This window comes from Macaca fascicularis, chromosome 1 (assembly GCF_037993035.2).
Source record: "Macaca fascicularis isolate 582-1 chromosome 1, T2T-MFA8v1.1".
Taxonomy (NCBI): Eukaryota; Metazoa; Chordata; class Mammalia; order Primates; family Cercopithecidae; genus Macaca; species Macaca fascicularis.
Window position 1 is genome coordinate 69,839,478 of NC_088375.1, and position 15,261 is coordinate 69,854,738.

A 15,261-nucleotide genomic window follows, 5' to 3' on the forward strand; every position below is an offset into this window, starting at 1 on the left:
TCATTCTTGTCGCCCAGGATGGAGTGCAATGGCACAATCTCAGCTCACTGCAACCTCTGCCTCCTGGGTTCAAGTGACTCTCCTGTCTCAGCCTCCCAAGTAGCTGGGATTACAGGTGCCTGCCACCACCCCCAGCTAATTTTTGTATTTTTAGTAGAGACAGAGTTTCACCATCTTGGGCAGATTGGTCTCAAACTCCTGACCTCAGGTGATCCGCCCGCCTCGGCCTCCCAAAGTGCTGCAACGACAGGTGTGAGCCACTGCGCCCGGCCTAATTCTACATGATTTTATAGGTCCGCTTCTCAACACTCTCAGACTGTGTGGTCTGGCAGCAGAGATTCTTAGGAGAAAGAATTTGACTCCGTGTGGGTCACATGCCTCCTTCTGAATCAATCAGTTATGGTAGGGAATTAGTCACCTGAAACAAATCTGGCTGCTGAGGCCTTTCTCTTCAGGAGGGCCTATGAAGACACTTCCTCAAAGGCCTCATATTTGTTTACTGAAACACCAACGACATCTGAGCCATATAGATAATGTAAAAGCAATCTGTGGTCTTTTTTAACAATCTTGATGGTCTGAGAATTCAGGTATTTTGGAATATAGGTGAGGTGACAGCGTCTAAGGGGGAATTAGAGTGTAGAGATAGCTTCCTGATTCACATCATTTCTCTATTTCATAACTAAATTTTTCATTAAGCACACCATCAAGCTTTTTCACGCAGCATTACGTTCACCAGCACCTCTAGTAACAAATCTACCCTCTATATTTCCTCCCTTCCCATTGCATCAGCTGCAAGAAAAGGAATGAGTCACTGCTCTCTTCCCCATTGCTTTCACCTCATCCTTTCCAAGGTCAACACTGCAGAAGGCAGATAGGCTGAATAATGTCATTTAAGAGACGCCTCTTTTCCCAGGTGGAAAGAGATCTTGCGTAAGTTTTCCCAAATCATCAGGATAACCTCCCATCAGCTGATCTAAAAATGTTTAGACTAAGAAATTATATTAGTGAAAAAGTTACACTAATTTTTGTGAGATGCATTCTTTATATTGCCAATTACGTATAGTAATGATTATATCATGAAATGTGTCAGATAAACATAAGCTGTAATGTATTTGATTATAACACTTAACTCTGCTTGTGTATGCTCAGTCTTACAGAAGCTCAGTCAGCATGGCCATCAGCCTACAACTTTCAATGCCTTCCCATTGCACTCTGCACAAAATCCAACTTCTTGTCCTAACAGCGCCACATTTGATCTAGCATTGTCTATCTCCTTATATTTGTATGCAAGCTTCTTAAAGATGTCTTGTTTGCCAATATAGCCCCTAGTCTGAGTACAGAGCCTGAGACAATGCAGGTGGTCAGTAAATATCTGTTGAGTAAATGAATGGCTATCATATGGAGGATGATTTTCCTGTTACTAACTACATCCTAAAGTAATGGAATTGAGTCAGCTTCAAAATAGTATCCACTTATTCCTATAGAGATCAGAAACAATCAGCTTACTGCCAATGCTTGCTCAAAAGGCTCAGAATAAAGTACAATAGGTTATAAATATACAACAGGTTATGAATGGCAGCATTTCCCGAGTGTGTTTCTAGCAACACCAGTGCCACAAAATATTTATTTAAAATAGCGTTCAAAGGTTATATCTTATGTCTAACTGTCTACTCATCTCCATTTGAATGTCTAAGAGACATCTCAAATTTAACATATCACAAACTGATTTGATTTCACTAAACATACATACATCCTCCCAGTAGCTCAGACCAAAAACCTCTAAATTTTCTTGACCACTTACTGTTATATCCTCATCTAATCCATTAGCAAATCTTGTTGGCTCTACCTTGAAAGTATATCCAGAATCTCTGCACTTCACACATTTTCAGTGTCACCACCTTGGTCCAAGCCACTATATTCTTTTCCCTGGATTGTTATAGTTGCCTTCTCATTGGTCTCCCTACTTGGGTCCCTGACCCTCTCCACTTCAGTCTATTCTCCACACACTAGCCAGACTGATACTTTCCAAAGGAAAGTCAGATCATGTCACACACCTGCTGAAAATCCTCCATGGTTTCCTATCTCACTCAGAATGAAAGCCAGTCCTTTTGATGGCTTGCATGGCCCTACCTGAACTGGACTCTGGTTATCTTTCTTTCTTTTTTTTTTTTTTTTGAGACAGAGTCTTGTTCTGTTGCCCAGGCTGGAGTGCAGTGGTGTGATATCGGCTTACTGGAAGCTCCGCCTCCCAGGTTCACGACATTCTCCTGCCTCAGCCTCCCCAGTAGCTGGAACTACAGGCGCCCGCCACCATGCCCGGCTAATTTTTTGTATTTTGTTTAGTAGAGACGGGGTTTCACCATGTTAGCCAGGATGATCTCGATCTCCTGACTTCATGATCCACCCAACTCGGCCTCCCAAAGTGCTAGGATTACAGGTGTGAGCCACCCGCGCCCAACCAACTCTGGTTATCTTTCTATACTCATTGTCTATTACTTTGCTCCAGATAACTGCATGCATAGGAGGCTTCTACCTCAGGGCCTTTGCACTTGCTGTTCCTCCACTTGATTGAGGAGGTCTTTCTTGCCTATCCTTCATAAAATAAGAAATCAACTCCAGCCCCTGATCAGTTTTCTCCAGTCCCCTTCATTGCTTCATTTTCCTTTAGAATATGTATCATTAACTGTCACGTGTTTGCTGTATTTGCTGAGTGTCTGCATCTGCTGTCTAGAATGTAAGCTCTATAAGGGCAGGAGTTTTGTTTTGTTTCATTAACTGCCATGTTCCTAGTACAAAGCCTGATCAAATAAGTCATGTGTCTGAGTGTCTGTGCTGAGGTGGGGGAGATATTTCAGAAACAGCATTCCTTGGAGTTTGGGAACGAAAAAAGAGTTGTAACTTGTAGCCTTCTGACCTTTAGCTCACAAAACAGAAGTACTTTAACAGGTACAAGATGAAATGACTCAATATTTAAAATACTCAACTATATGCTACATGAAACTGGCTATTTCTATAACTTAATTTCCTAACAGCTTTAAAAGATACTATAGGTGAGATGAAAAAGAACAAGTCATCTTTCTGAGCCTGAGATTCATCTGTAAAATACGCCGGGCATTGCTGGCAGGAGTGAAAATGATCACTTACTCTGTGTCTAAGATTGACACCTGATTTCTTTCTTACAGATATAAAATATTTTCATTTCAACTTTTCTTTAAAAAGGAAAATTGTGGCTTTTTTCTTACAACTGTAAAATTTGAGGAATTAAACAATTCTAGACTCCTCTTCAGTGCCCCATCTTGATCACTGTTCCACAACCACTATCCTACTGTCAGCATGGTACAAGCTCAGCTGGACCAGCATGATAGAAAATGTCCTTAGAACTGGTAGGGATAAGAAAGAGATGTATCAGAATGAGGAGGAAAGTGTTTGAAAAACACATTTAAGGCCGGGCGCAGTGGCTCATGCCTGTAATCCCAGCACTTTGGAAGGCCGAGGCGGATGGATCACCTGAGGTCAGGAGTTGGAGACCAGCCCGGCCAACATGGTGAAACTCCGTCTCTACTAAAAATACAAAAATTAGGCGGGCGTGGTGGTGGGCACCTGTAATCCCAGCTACTCGGGAGGCTGAGGCAGGAGAATCGCTTGAACCCGGGAAGCAGAGGTTGCAGTGAGCCGAGATCGCGCCACTGCACTCTAGACTGGGCAACAGAGCAAGACTCCGTCTCCAAAAAAAAAGAAAAGAAAAGAAAAACATATTTAATATTACAATTTTATTTTTCAGAGGAGAAAAACCCTATAGATTTGGTAAGAGAAAGAAAAGTTCAACATCATTTTCTTGGTTGATGGGAGTGCACTAAAGATATTGAGACTCAACCAAAGGAATATCCCATTGCGGGTTGTGAAATTTTTGTGTTTATCAGGAGGTAAAAGCTTTTATAAGAGCCTGAGAAACTCTTATTTAGACTAACCCACTAAAAATATTCACAGTTTAAAAAATAAACGGAAAAAGAGTCCCAAAAACGTTAATAGACATATCCAACTCAGAAAACTGGGAAGTGGCTCAAAGGGGACTTAAACAGAGATCCTTCTGAGTTCTAGTCCTGTTCTCCAACATTATATATTGGCTACGATTAATCAAGATTTAATTGTATACCAGCTGCCGAAATGTTTCCCGTACAATAAAAATCCTTAATATGAAACAGGTTTCATATCACCAGTCGAGTTCTTTACTGACAAATTTCCGACCTTGCGTCCCAAATCCATATCTATATCTCTTCAGCATTTACTAAATGCTTCTTTCGCATATCATTAAGTCACTTAATACAACAATTCTGCCAGCTCAATGGTACTGTACCCACTTGGTAGACGACAAACCGAGGCTAGATGAAATTAATCATAAAATTAGCGGCACTGAAATTTAACTCAGTGCAACCCCAAAGCTCCTTCTACACCAAACTGCTCCCTGTAAGCAAGGAAACAGAACTCCTGGAACTTGTCCGCAGAGAATGAGCAGGGCTTTTTGCATGGTCTCGGCCATGGTTAGCCTGCCTTGTAACCCGCAGGTAACAGAGCTACGGAAATCAAATGAATCGCTGTCAAGTCGGTGCAAGACAACTATTCAGCACATTTCATGATGACCTGGTCTCAAATGAACAGACTGAAAACCAATTTCAGAATTTCTTTGTAGTGTTTCTTAGAAACCAGCCACTGTCCACTGCTTAGAAAATAGGGGGCTGTTCCCTCAAGTGGTCAAAACGGGCCTCTCACTAGAGCTCGCCACTTGTTTAGCCGGTTAAGGCCAAACAATCCTGCAAATTTCCCGCAACCTCCCGAAGGGGTCAAAGCCCACGCCCCAGCAAAAGCACAGGCACTCCCCGCCCAGCGAAGATAGGCGCATGCGCCTACCCGTCCTCTGAAGCTACCACCACGTGGTGGCGCCACTTCCCCCCACGCCCGTTTCACCCATTCAGCCCGCTCTTTCGAATACCTTTGTCCAACTCCATAAGGGCAGAGTTGGCATCCAGTTCCTGTTCGCCATAGCCGGCATCTGCCAGGAAAGACTTAGTTGAGTTTGACGCCATGACCCGAATAGTTACTCGACTAGCCTAGTCAGAAAGATTGCAAACTCTACCCCAGAACCGCCATCTTCTCCCGCCGCCTTCTTGTTGGTTTTTCCTCCGCGCGCTGTCAAGCCCTGTTACGCATGCGCCCTGGTCACCCCGCGGTTCGCAGTCGCCTCTGCTGCCCTCTGCGCAGGCGCTCAAGGAGCTCTTGGACTCCAGGTTCCCGCGGCTGGGAGAAAAGGAGGCGGGGATCCGAAGGGGGAAATGACTCTGAGGCGCCCGGACGTCGCTCGGAAGCCAATCAGAGAGCGTGACGTCAGTTTGGCGCGGAGTTTGGCGGCCGGGGCTTACAGTGGCGGGAGTTGGAGGCGATAACGATTTGTGTTGTGAGAGGCGCAAGCTGCGATTTTTGCTGAACTTGGAGGCATTTCTACGACTTTTCTCTCAGCTGAGCCTTTTCCTCCGGCCCTGATGCTCTTCAATTCGGTGCTTCGCCAGCCCCAGCTTGGCGTCCTGAGAAATGGTGAGTAACGGTCCCAACCGCTGCTCGGGGCTGGCGGGATTCATCTACCCCGAAACACACGCCACCTCCGACCAGGGCCGACTCCAATTCTGAACTCAGCTTCTGAGTTCTCCCATGGCAAGGGTAAATTAGTGTTAGCTGGGACTACTGAAGAAAACTGTGCTTTCATCTCCTCGGAACACTTGTAATCGTAATCGGACTTTTAAAATCGTACGTAGGCATGGACGTCGAAATAACTGCCTTCCAAGGCCTCTTACAGCTTACATCTCCATTGCGCGTTAACGGGAAAATGCATGCATTTGTGTGTATATGTTTCTCTCAACAGTTATTTGAGATGGTCAAAACTCATACTCATTGATTTATTCATTCGTTTGTTGTAGAATCTTAGTGAGCCCAGCTATTTGCTATGGGTATATACCAGTGAATATGACCCACTGTTAAGGAACTCAGTCAAGCAGAGAAGACAGGATATCTGCTTCTAACAGGATCAAAATCTTTTTTTTCCCGTTTACTACATGGTCATAAACATTTAGAGTGAAAGATGCTTGTAACCACATCCGCCAGAGATGACCCCTGTTAATAGATTGAAGTATATTATTCCAGATGTTTTCGACGCTAGAGGTAATATCTATTATTTTCAGAAATGGGATCAAAATGTCCTGTTTTTTCACTTTAATGGTATAAGTTGAACGTATTCCCATGTTAATATGTAGAAATCTAACTTTCTTACGCTAAAACATTGGCAATAAGAGATTTGAGGCTAGGTTTGGGTGTCATCAACTTAAACTTCTTGGTAAGTTTCTGATAAGGATGGTAAGTAGGCAGACTAACCTTGGACAGAAATAAAATCTCACTCATGTGAACATCGACTATAGCCAGAGGTTCTTTTTCCTCTTGAAACCATGTGGAAAAGGAACCTGAGAAGGGAATTTTTATGTTCAGGGATGAGTCTAGGAAAATAATATTGAGAAAGAGACTGAGAAGTAGTCCCTCAACTTCCTGCTAGCAATCTGAAACTTTATACCATTCTTATTTCTTTCCCTCATAGATAATCTTTGTAATTATACTCTAAATGCTCCTCTTTCTCTTCTGGGACTTTGTTTGACTTACTTCTCTGTCCTCTGTTTAAGAGTGACAGTATGCACAGTGCTACCTGGGTTTTATTATACCTCCACACCTTACTATATGTGTGTCCTGGGGGAGCTGTTCAGACTGTTTTGTGACAGATTTTCTCCTAATTCTCCATGTGTTTACCTTTCCCTTCCCTCTTTCCTGTTCACAAGTACTCATTCGTTGTTACACAATAGACACTGAAATTCATTCACTATTATATGTTACCCACTGAAATCTATAGAATCATCTCCTTTCCTCTTCAGTGTTGGTGTTCCCTCCTTGGCCCCTTTTCTTCTTCTTCCTACTCCTTTGGATGATCACAGCCATAACCAGGGCTTCTTCCACTTCTATGTACATACAACTTTCTATTTCTTATATGGTAAGTTCTCACTTAATGTCTAGATAGGCTCTTGGAAACTGTGACTTTAGGGAAAACAATGTATAACTAAACCAACTCTACCATAGGCTACTTGATATAAACAAGAATTAAGTTCCAGTGGCATATTTTGGTCATACAAACACCACTGAACTTCTAAATAAAGACCCAAAACACTTTTAATATTAAATGTTGAAATAATTGTGTGCTATACATACATTTGAGAAAGATTAATAAAAACAAGTGAGATAATTATTTACCCAAGTTTGGCGTATCAGTGAGTGACCTCGGTCGTAGTAGTGGTGGGCTAAATCAAGGAATAAATGTTTGCAAACTGAAAATTGGAGCACCTCCTACAACCACCCAGTTCAAAAACAATCACAAATATGGCAGCTCACTGAGCCCTTTCATACCAAATCGTTTATTGTCATTCATTTGTATGATTATTGTAAAGTTTACCATTTTTATTATATAATTATTTGTATTCATTCATTTTCTGACACACTTATTCCAGCTCAGGACTGTGGGTGCCCGGAGCCTATCCTGGCAGCTCATGGTACAAGCTGGAAACCAGCTCTAGACCGGACGCTATTTCATCACAGGAAGCACTCACACACACCCATTGTCTATTGGGACCATGTAGACATGCCAGTGAATCTAACATACCCATCTTTGGCATGTGGGAGGAAACGAGAGTACCTGGAGAAAACCTCTGTGAACATGGGGAGAACATGTACAAACTCCACCCAGCCAGTGGCCTCAAACAGGAATTGATTTTTTTTCTCATGAACAGTATGAGGAAATGACATTGTACAAAATGATGTTATTGGAAGACTTCATGTACCTGAGATTCATTTCTGTAAAAGCTGTGTGGGTTGATTATCACGCAGACTGTCAATCCCACAAGCATCTCAAACTCAAATACCCAAAACTGAACTCAACTTCTCCCCCAAACCTGCTATATTACCAATTTTAGGGAGTGGCCTCATTATTTAAACCAGTTTTCCCAGCCAGAAACCTGAGTCAATTAAAGACTTCCTCATCTTCCTCATAGTTACACATTCAAAACATTTCGTTAAAATCTCTGTGATTATGCATCTTTACTGTATCCTGGATGTGTTCTATTTTTACCATTCCATTTCCCTAGGTTGGGCCCTAATGCCTTCTTGTCTGGATTGTAAGAAGTCTCCCAAATGGCCTCCTAGTTTATCTGTCTTCACTTTATTCTCCACATTGCTGCTAATGATCCTTCTAAAATGGAAATCTGACGACTCTTCTGTGTATTTTCAAATTGATATCTAAAAGTTTTTATCACAAATTTAAACAAATGCAAAGAATATAATTTCTGACCATATTGGGAATATTGACATTTTAAAATAAAAATGCTATATCACTCTTTTAAGTGTATCTAATATAATGTAAATACGGTAGTGATTTGATAATCACGTCATCCATTTTTTAGAAACATACGAACAAACTCTTTAACTGCTAGAAATTCCATATAGCTGCTTTTTCCTCTTGAATTTATTTCCATTTCATTTCTCCCACAGTAATTTAATTTTATGCTTGAAAAGCTCTTTTACTGATCACTCTTGTCATACCCCTCTGTGTCAAAAGATAATTTAAATTGCTGTTTTCTGTCATAAGCCTCTTGAGTGTTAAAACTTCTTTATGGATTGAATTTTCAATTCAATTATTAGTACTATATGATTGTTTAAAACAATATAGATTACCAATTTTGGTAATTATTAACCAAAAGTAAAATTTTGTTGGAAGTACATCTTTTAAAGAGATGAATTTGGGTGTTTATGATTCCTTTATTGAAGGAATTATTTATCTGTTAAGGTTCCAAAAGTTTATTTGTTTTTATTTAAAAATATTTGATACCCAAAAGTTTTTATTCTTTGGATCAATGCAAGGTTTAAGATTGGGGCACGGGAATGCCTTTCTTTTATAAAGTGGAAGAAAGGAAGTAATGAAGGGAAAGGAAAAAAGTGATACCTCAACCTTCTCAGAGACATCAGGTTTTTCAGACAGGTGAGTTTTAGAAATGCATATATAGTATCCAATTGCTTATAAATGGAGATAACATTTTGAGAAATGCATCATTAGGTGATTTTATCATTGTGCAAACATCACAGAGTATACTTAAAGCTAGATAGTGTAACCTACTACACACCTAAGCTGTGTATTTTTCCTAGGCTATAAACCTGTACAGCATATTACTGTGTTGAATACTGTAGGCAACTGTAACACAATGGTAAGTGTTTGTGTATCTAAACATAGAAAAGGTTCAGTAAAAATAGGATATAAAAGATAAAAAATGGTACACCTGTGGAGGGTGCTTACTATGAATGGGAGCTTGCAGGACTCGGGGTTATTGTGAGTGAATCGATGAGTGAGTGGTCAGTCAGTGTGAAGACCTGGGACATTATACTACTGTAAACATTATAAACACTCTATACTTAGGCTGCATTAAATTGATTAAAAAATACTTTCTTGAATAATAAATTAACCTTAGGCTTAGCTTACTGTAACTTTTAAACTTACAAACATCTTAAATTTTTTAACTTCTTGACCCTTGTGGTAACAGCATAAAGCACAGACACATTGTATAATTGTGCAAAATATTTTATTTCTTCATATTCTTATTCTATAAGTTTTTTTATTTTAAATTTTTTTCTTTTTTCTTCTTAACTTTTCGAACCTTTTGTTAAAAACTAAGACACAATAGGAATTTTTAGGCTTCATTATAATCTTATAAGACTACCATTGTGTATGCGGTTTGTCTTTGGCCAAAATGCCATTACATGACATATGACTGTATATCGTAGTTGAGTACAATAGTACCTCCTTATCCTTGAAGGATATGTTCCAAGACCCAACCCTATGTATGCTATGTTTTTTACTATACAGACACATACCTATGATTAAGTTTAATTAGGTACAGTAAGAGATTAACAATAACTAATAATAACAGAACAATTATAACGATATTCTATAATAAAAGTTATGTGAAGGTGGCCTCTCGGAATATATCATTGTACTATACTTGCTCTTCTCGTGATGATGTGAGATGATATAATACCTACAACATGATGAGATGAAGTGAGATGAATGACGTAGGCAGGCACTGTGATATAACATTAGGCTACTACTGACCTTCCAACTATGTAACAGACAAAGCAGCGAAGTGACTAAAGAGCAGGTAACATATATGGCACGGATACTCTGGACACAGATGATTCATAACCCTGGACAGGTCAGAGTAGGACAGTGTGAAATTTTCTTGCTACTCAAAATGGCACACAATTTAAAACTTATGAATTGTTTATTTCCGGAATTTTCAATGCAATAGTTTCAGACTATCGTTGACCATAGGCAACTGAAACCACAAAAAGCGAAACCACAGATGGGGATGACTACTGTATCTGGAAATTTAGTCTCTGAAAACTCTCATGTTCTTGTATACTACTTGGAATATGTGCATGTAACTCTAGGGGCTTAAGTTGTACAATGAGGAAATAATAGCTTTTTCCAAATGTGTTGTGGAGGTAAGCATTACAGTTTTATGTTCATAACACAATAAGGATCCAAAAGTAGCTTAGGGTGGTTCATCAGTGAAGTGTGTATTGCAGGGATTGCATAAGTAGAGGAGTAGGCAAGGACCAATCACTCACCATTCATTGGTGTTTGGATGTTAATTGTAGGCAGAGATGCAGAGTTAAAGTCATTGTTTAATTGTAAAAAATTGCAGGTTTTTTGGAGTGTATCATCTTCATTTCAACCAAGTTGTTCAAAAGTCCCTTTTGAGTTTGCATTTTGCAGTTGATTTTTTTTAATTCCAAAACATGTATATTTACATAACCTTTGAACAGAGGCTTTTGTTGTTTCTACACACTTATTCTGTAGGTTAATACTTGTGAACTCAACGTAACTATTGCATTTTTTTTTTGGAGACGGAGTGTTGCTCTGTCGCCCAGGCTGGAGTGCAGTGGCGCAGTCTCGACTCACTGCAAGCTCTGCCTCCCGGGTTCACGCCATTCTCCTGCCTCAGCCTCCTGAGTAACTGGGACTACAGGCGCCTGCCACCATGCCTGGCTAATTTTTTTTGTTTTGTTTTTGTTTTTGTTTTTATTTTTAGTAGAGACGGGGTTTCACGGATTAGCCAGGATGGTCTTGATCTCCTAACCTCGTGATCCTCCCACCTCGGCCTCCCAAAGTGCTGGGATTACAGGCATGAGCCAACGCGCCCAGCCTATTGCATTCTTTTAGTGGTCTTTAACAGCTCCTTTACAATGATATCTGATGTTGAAATTATGACATGATGGCCCCAGAACTAATTATTAAATTTGGATTAAATTTTTTGGTGCCCTTCTATTGATTCCTTCAGGTTATGTCTATGAGCATCCAAATGTAGATTTGTCTGAGGTTATATCAAGCTAGGATGTATTCTCCACATAGTACTTTTGATGAAAAGTGAGAATTCAGAGTACCCTAAAATGTGAGTTTGTTATGCTTTCAATAGATTGTAAACTCAGTGATTCCTCCAATGCTTATTGAACATTTGGTTTTCAGTAATTACTTGTTGAATGAATGTTTCTTTTATATGTTTAAAATGTCTTGACCACAAATGAGTATGATAAAAACAAATCTCTGAAGATATCTTACTATGTAGGACCATAGTGCACGTTAGATCTCTGACCCAAGCAGAATAAACTTTTCTTCCACCCTGAGTTTCCTGTTCTCTATTCTAAATTCAGTGAAAATTTACCCATCTTTCAAGACCTCCTGTAAAGACTGCCTGACCCACTGCCACTAGCCAGGGCTAACTAAATGTTTACTAGGGGTAGGTACATAACGCTTCACTTTACAATTTCTCTAATATCATTTAAGATACTATAAGCGTTGCTATTAACATTTTAGATTCCTACAATTTCAGCAGTAAAGGAAAAAGAAAGTAAATTTGGTGAATATGTTACTGGCTATAGTAGTTGCATTGATATATATTATTTTCTTTGGCTCTTTGACCACTGGATTTTGTATGATGTTCCAGCATAAGAATTTAATAGAAAGGGATAACAGTTTTAATGGAATGCTTTTGTGGTTGTCTCTTTGGTAGGAGAAGGAGGAAGATCTTTCTTAATATGCAAAGGCCTCTTATTTCTTCTAATCTCAATGTGCTAGTGAGAGTCTTCATTTTAGATAGTAAGCCCAAAGCTATACCTCCCCAGAAGTTGGAAGTGCTTTTTCATTTTTTCCTTAGGACTCTTTTAAGGAAATACCAGAAACAGTGTCTTCCATAGATATTAATAGTAAGTGGATCTATGTTAATATCTAAAGTTTCTTAAGAACAAATATATACCTCTGGATTTGTTAAAAATGCTGAAATGTGATGCTCTATTGGAATTCTATAAGGAATTGTCTTGTTTTAGGATGGTCTTCACAATACCCTCTACAATCCCTTCTGACTGGTTATCAATGCAGTGGTAATGATGAACACACTTCTTATGGAGAAACAGGAGTCCCGGTTCCTCCTTTTGGATGTACCTTCTCTTCTGGTAAGAGAATTACTCTCTAGGCAAGGCTTGGACAGAAATGATCTATTTCACATTTACAGGGCAAATATACTTCAAAAAGTAAACTAGGTAGATGTTAGAGTTTTTGTAAAAACTGTTGTCTTTTGATTTATAAAATAGACTTTTCTTAATCTCTATGCATCATTAGCATAACTATATTTCTTCTAAAGCATAGGATTATTATAGCACCATTTTTAAAAAACCAATATAAGGAAATGGTGGCAAAGGTTCAGCTACAATGAAAACTGTTTTACCCAGTAGATACATACCCTTTGATCTGGTTGAATGTATCTTTCTGTGACTCACTGGGGAATATATGAACAGAAATAGAAGTACTTTGGCCAAGCTGAGTAGCTCACGCCTGAAATCCCAGCACTTTAGGAGGCCAAGGCGGGTCTGGGTGCAGTGGCTCACACTTGTAATCCCAGAACTTTGGGAGGCCAAGGCGGGTAGATCACTTGAGGTCAGGAGTTCGAGGCCAGCCTGGCCAACATGGTAAAACCCCATCTCTACTAAAATTGCAAAAAATTAGCTGGGCGTAGTGGCGCATGCCTGTAATCTCAGCTACCTGGGAGGCTGAGACAAGAGAATCACTTGAACCTGAGAGGCAGAGGTTGCTGTGAGCCAAGATTGTGCCATTGCACTCCAGCCTGGGTGACAGAGTGAGACTTCATCTCCAAAAAAAGAAAAAAGAAAGAAATGGAAGTACTTGTCTCCACCCATAATAGTTTTGAGAGGAGAGAAAAAGTTGTGAAAAGGAAATTTAAAACTAATAGACTCCTTACAGAAATTAGCCGAGCGTGGTGGTGCACGCCTGTAGTCCCGGCTACTGGGGAGGCTGAGGCAAGAGAATCGCTTGAACCTGGGAGTCGGAGGTTGCAGTGAGCCAAGATCACGCCACTGCATTCCAGCCTAGGTGACAGAGGGAGACTGCGTCTCAAAAACAAAAACTAATAGACTATTACGTAGCAATGATTGTGGTAAAAATACGTAAATAAAAATATGATTAAAAAAAAAAAACAAAACTAATAGACTCAGCCTGCTGGCGGCCTATATCATCATATGCTTTTGTTTGCCATTGGCCAGTACCACTCCTGTTTTGTTTAAGTACAACCCTCGATTTAGCCCTTCTCTAAATAAGAGATTATGTGAAGAAAATTTTGGTGGTTTTGAGGAAACTTAAAAAGTTTTGTGGCTGGGCGCAGTGGCTTATGCCTGTAATCCCAGCACTTTGGCAGGCTGAGGCAGGTGGATCACTTGAGGTTAGGTATTCAAAACCAGCCTGACTAACATGGTGAAACCCCATCTCTGGTAAAAATACAAAATTAGCTGGGTGTGGTGGTGCATGCCTGTAATCCCAGCTACTTGGGAGGCTGAGGCAGGAGAATCACTTGCACCCAGGAGGTGGAGGTTGCAGTGAGCCAAATCGTGCCATTGCAGTCCAGCCTGGGCGACAGAGCCAGACTCCGTCTAAAAAAAAAAAAAAATTTTGTGTTACTCTTCATATATTTTATTCTTTATTTCTGCTTTAGCTCCCAATATGGAACACGTACTAGCAGTTGCCAATGAAGAAGGCTTTGTTCGATTGTATAACACTGAATCACAAACTTTCAGAAAGAAGTGCTTCAAAGGTAAGTCTAGGTCTACAATTTTTGTTTTAACATTTAAAAAACTTTACAGATCCTCAAGTGTATTATTATTTGAACACATTCTGTTTTAGTCTGTCTTGTGTTGCTACAAAGGAATAACTGAGACTGGGTAGTTTATAAAGAAAAAAGGTTTATTTGGTGCATGATTCTGCTGGCTAGAAGATTAGACATCTGGTGAAGGCCTCAGTCTGCCCCAACTCATGGCAGAAAGCAAAGAGGAGCCCATGAATACAGAGGTTACATGGCAAGAGAAAGGGGTAGTACCAAGCTCTTTTTTAAACAATCAGCTTTCCAGGGAACTAATAGAGTAAGAAGTCACTCATCTGTTCACCTCTTAGGGAGGGCATTAATCTGTTCATGAGGGATACACCCCCATGACCCAAATGCCTTCCATTAAGTCCCACCTCCAACTTTCAGGATTGAATTGTAACATGAGATTTGGGAAGGGACAAACATCTGAAGTATATATAACACATTCCTGATTATGTTAACTTCTGATGAAGTCTTTTTAGGGACCAGGTTAGATGTGAATGGTGGACTACCTATCTGTCAATAACTGTTAACTATGACAATGCCTTTACTCAAAGTTAAGAAAAATACATTTTAGGATTAAAAACAATTCCTTCAAAAAGTTGAATCTTTAACACTTAATGTGGTTAGAGAAGTGTTGCTTTAAAATATTTATATTGATCGAACATTTTTCAGGTATAAAGCAAAGTTCTTCTAACCTTAAGAAGCTGATAATTTGGAACCTATAAGTCAAGTGTTGAAATAAATAAAACAAAGGCTATAAATTATACAGAAGTAGAAAGAAAACACACTGGTGTCAAAGAGAAAACTCTCATGTAGTAAAGAAGGCTAGGAAAATTTATGAAGAATGGGGCATTTGAGTTGGACTATGGTATTTAGACCGGTGGAAATGGAAGGGGGTACTCCAGGTGAAGGGAAAAGCATTAGC

The 15,261-nt window shown here is 39.8% G+C and overlaps 2 protein-coding genes across 6 annotated transcripts in view; one reads left to right on the forward strand and one right to left on the reverse strand.

The window, feature by feature from the left end:
- INTS7 (integrator complex subunit 7) overlaps nucleotides 1-5,189 on the reverse strand; it is a 94,748-nt gene extending 89,559 nt beyond the window's left edge. For 2 of the 4 annotated variants that reach the window (XM_074035940.1, XM_005540768.5), the window contains exons 1-2: nucleotides 5,132-5,189; nucleotides 4,988-5,047 (exon numbers count right to left, since the gene is read on the reverse strand). In XM_074035940.1, coding sequence (XP_073892041.1) covers nucleotides 4,988-5,003 — 16 coding nt within the window. In that variant the 5' untranslated portion in view covers nucleotides 5,004-5,047; nucleotides 5,132-5,189. Of the gene's footprint in view, nucleotides 1-4,987 lie in introns of all 4 variants that reach the window. The other 2 variants (XM_065541388.2, XM_005540766.5) reach the window with 1 other exon arrangement.
- A 184-nt stretch (nucleotides 5,190-5,373) lies between these two features.
- DTL (denticleless E3 ubiquitin protein ligase homolog) overlaps nucleotides 5,374-15,261 on the forward strand; it is a 67,343-nt gene continuing 57,455 nt past the window's right edge. For both annotated transcript variants that reach the window (XM_005540773.5, XM_074035948.1), the window contains exons 1-3: nucleotides 5,374-5,586; nucleotides 12,511-12,636; nucleotides 14,187-14,285. In XM_005540773.5, coding sequence (XP_005540830.1) covers nucleotides 5,535-5,586; nucleotides 12,511-12,636; nucleotides 14,187-14,285 — 277 coding nt within the window. In that variant the 5' untranslated portion in view covers nucleotides 5,374-5,534. The remainder of the gene's footprint in view (nucleotides 5,587-12,510; nucleotides 12,637-14,186; nucleotides 14,286-15,261) is intronic.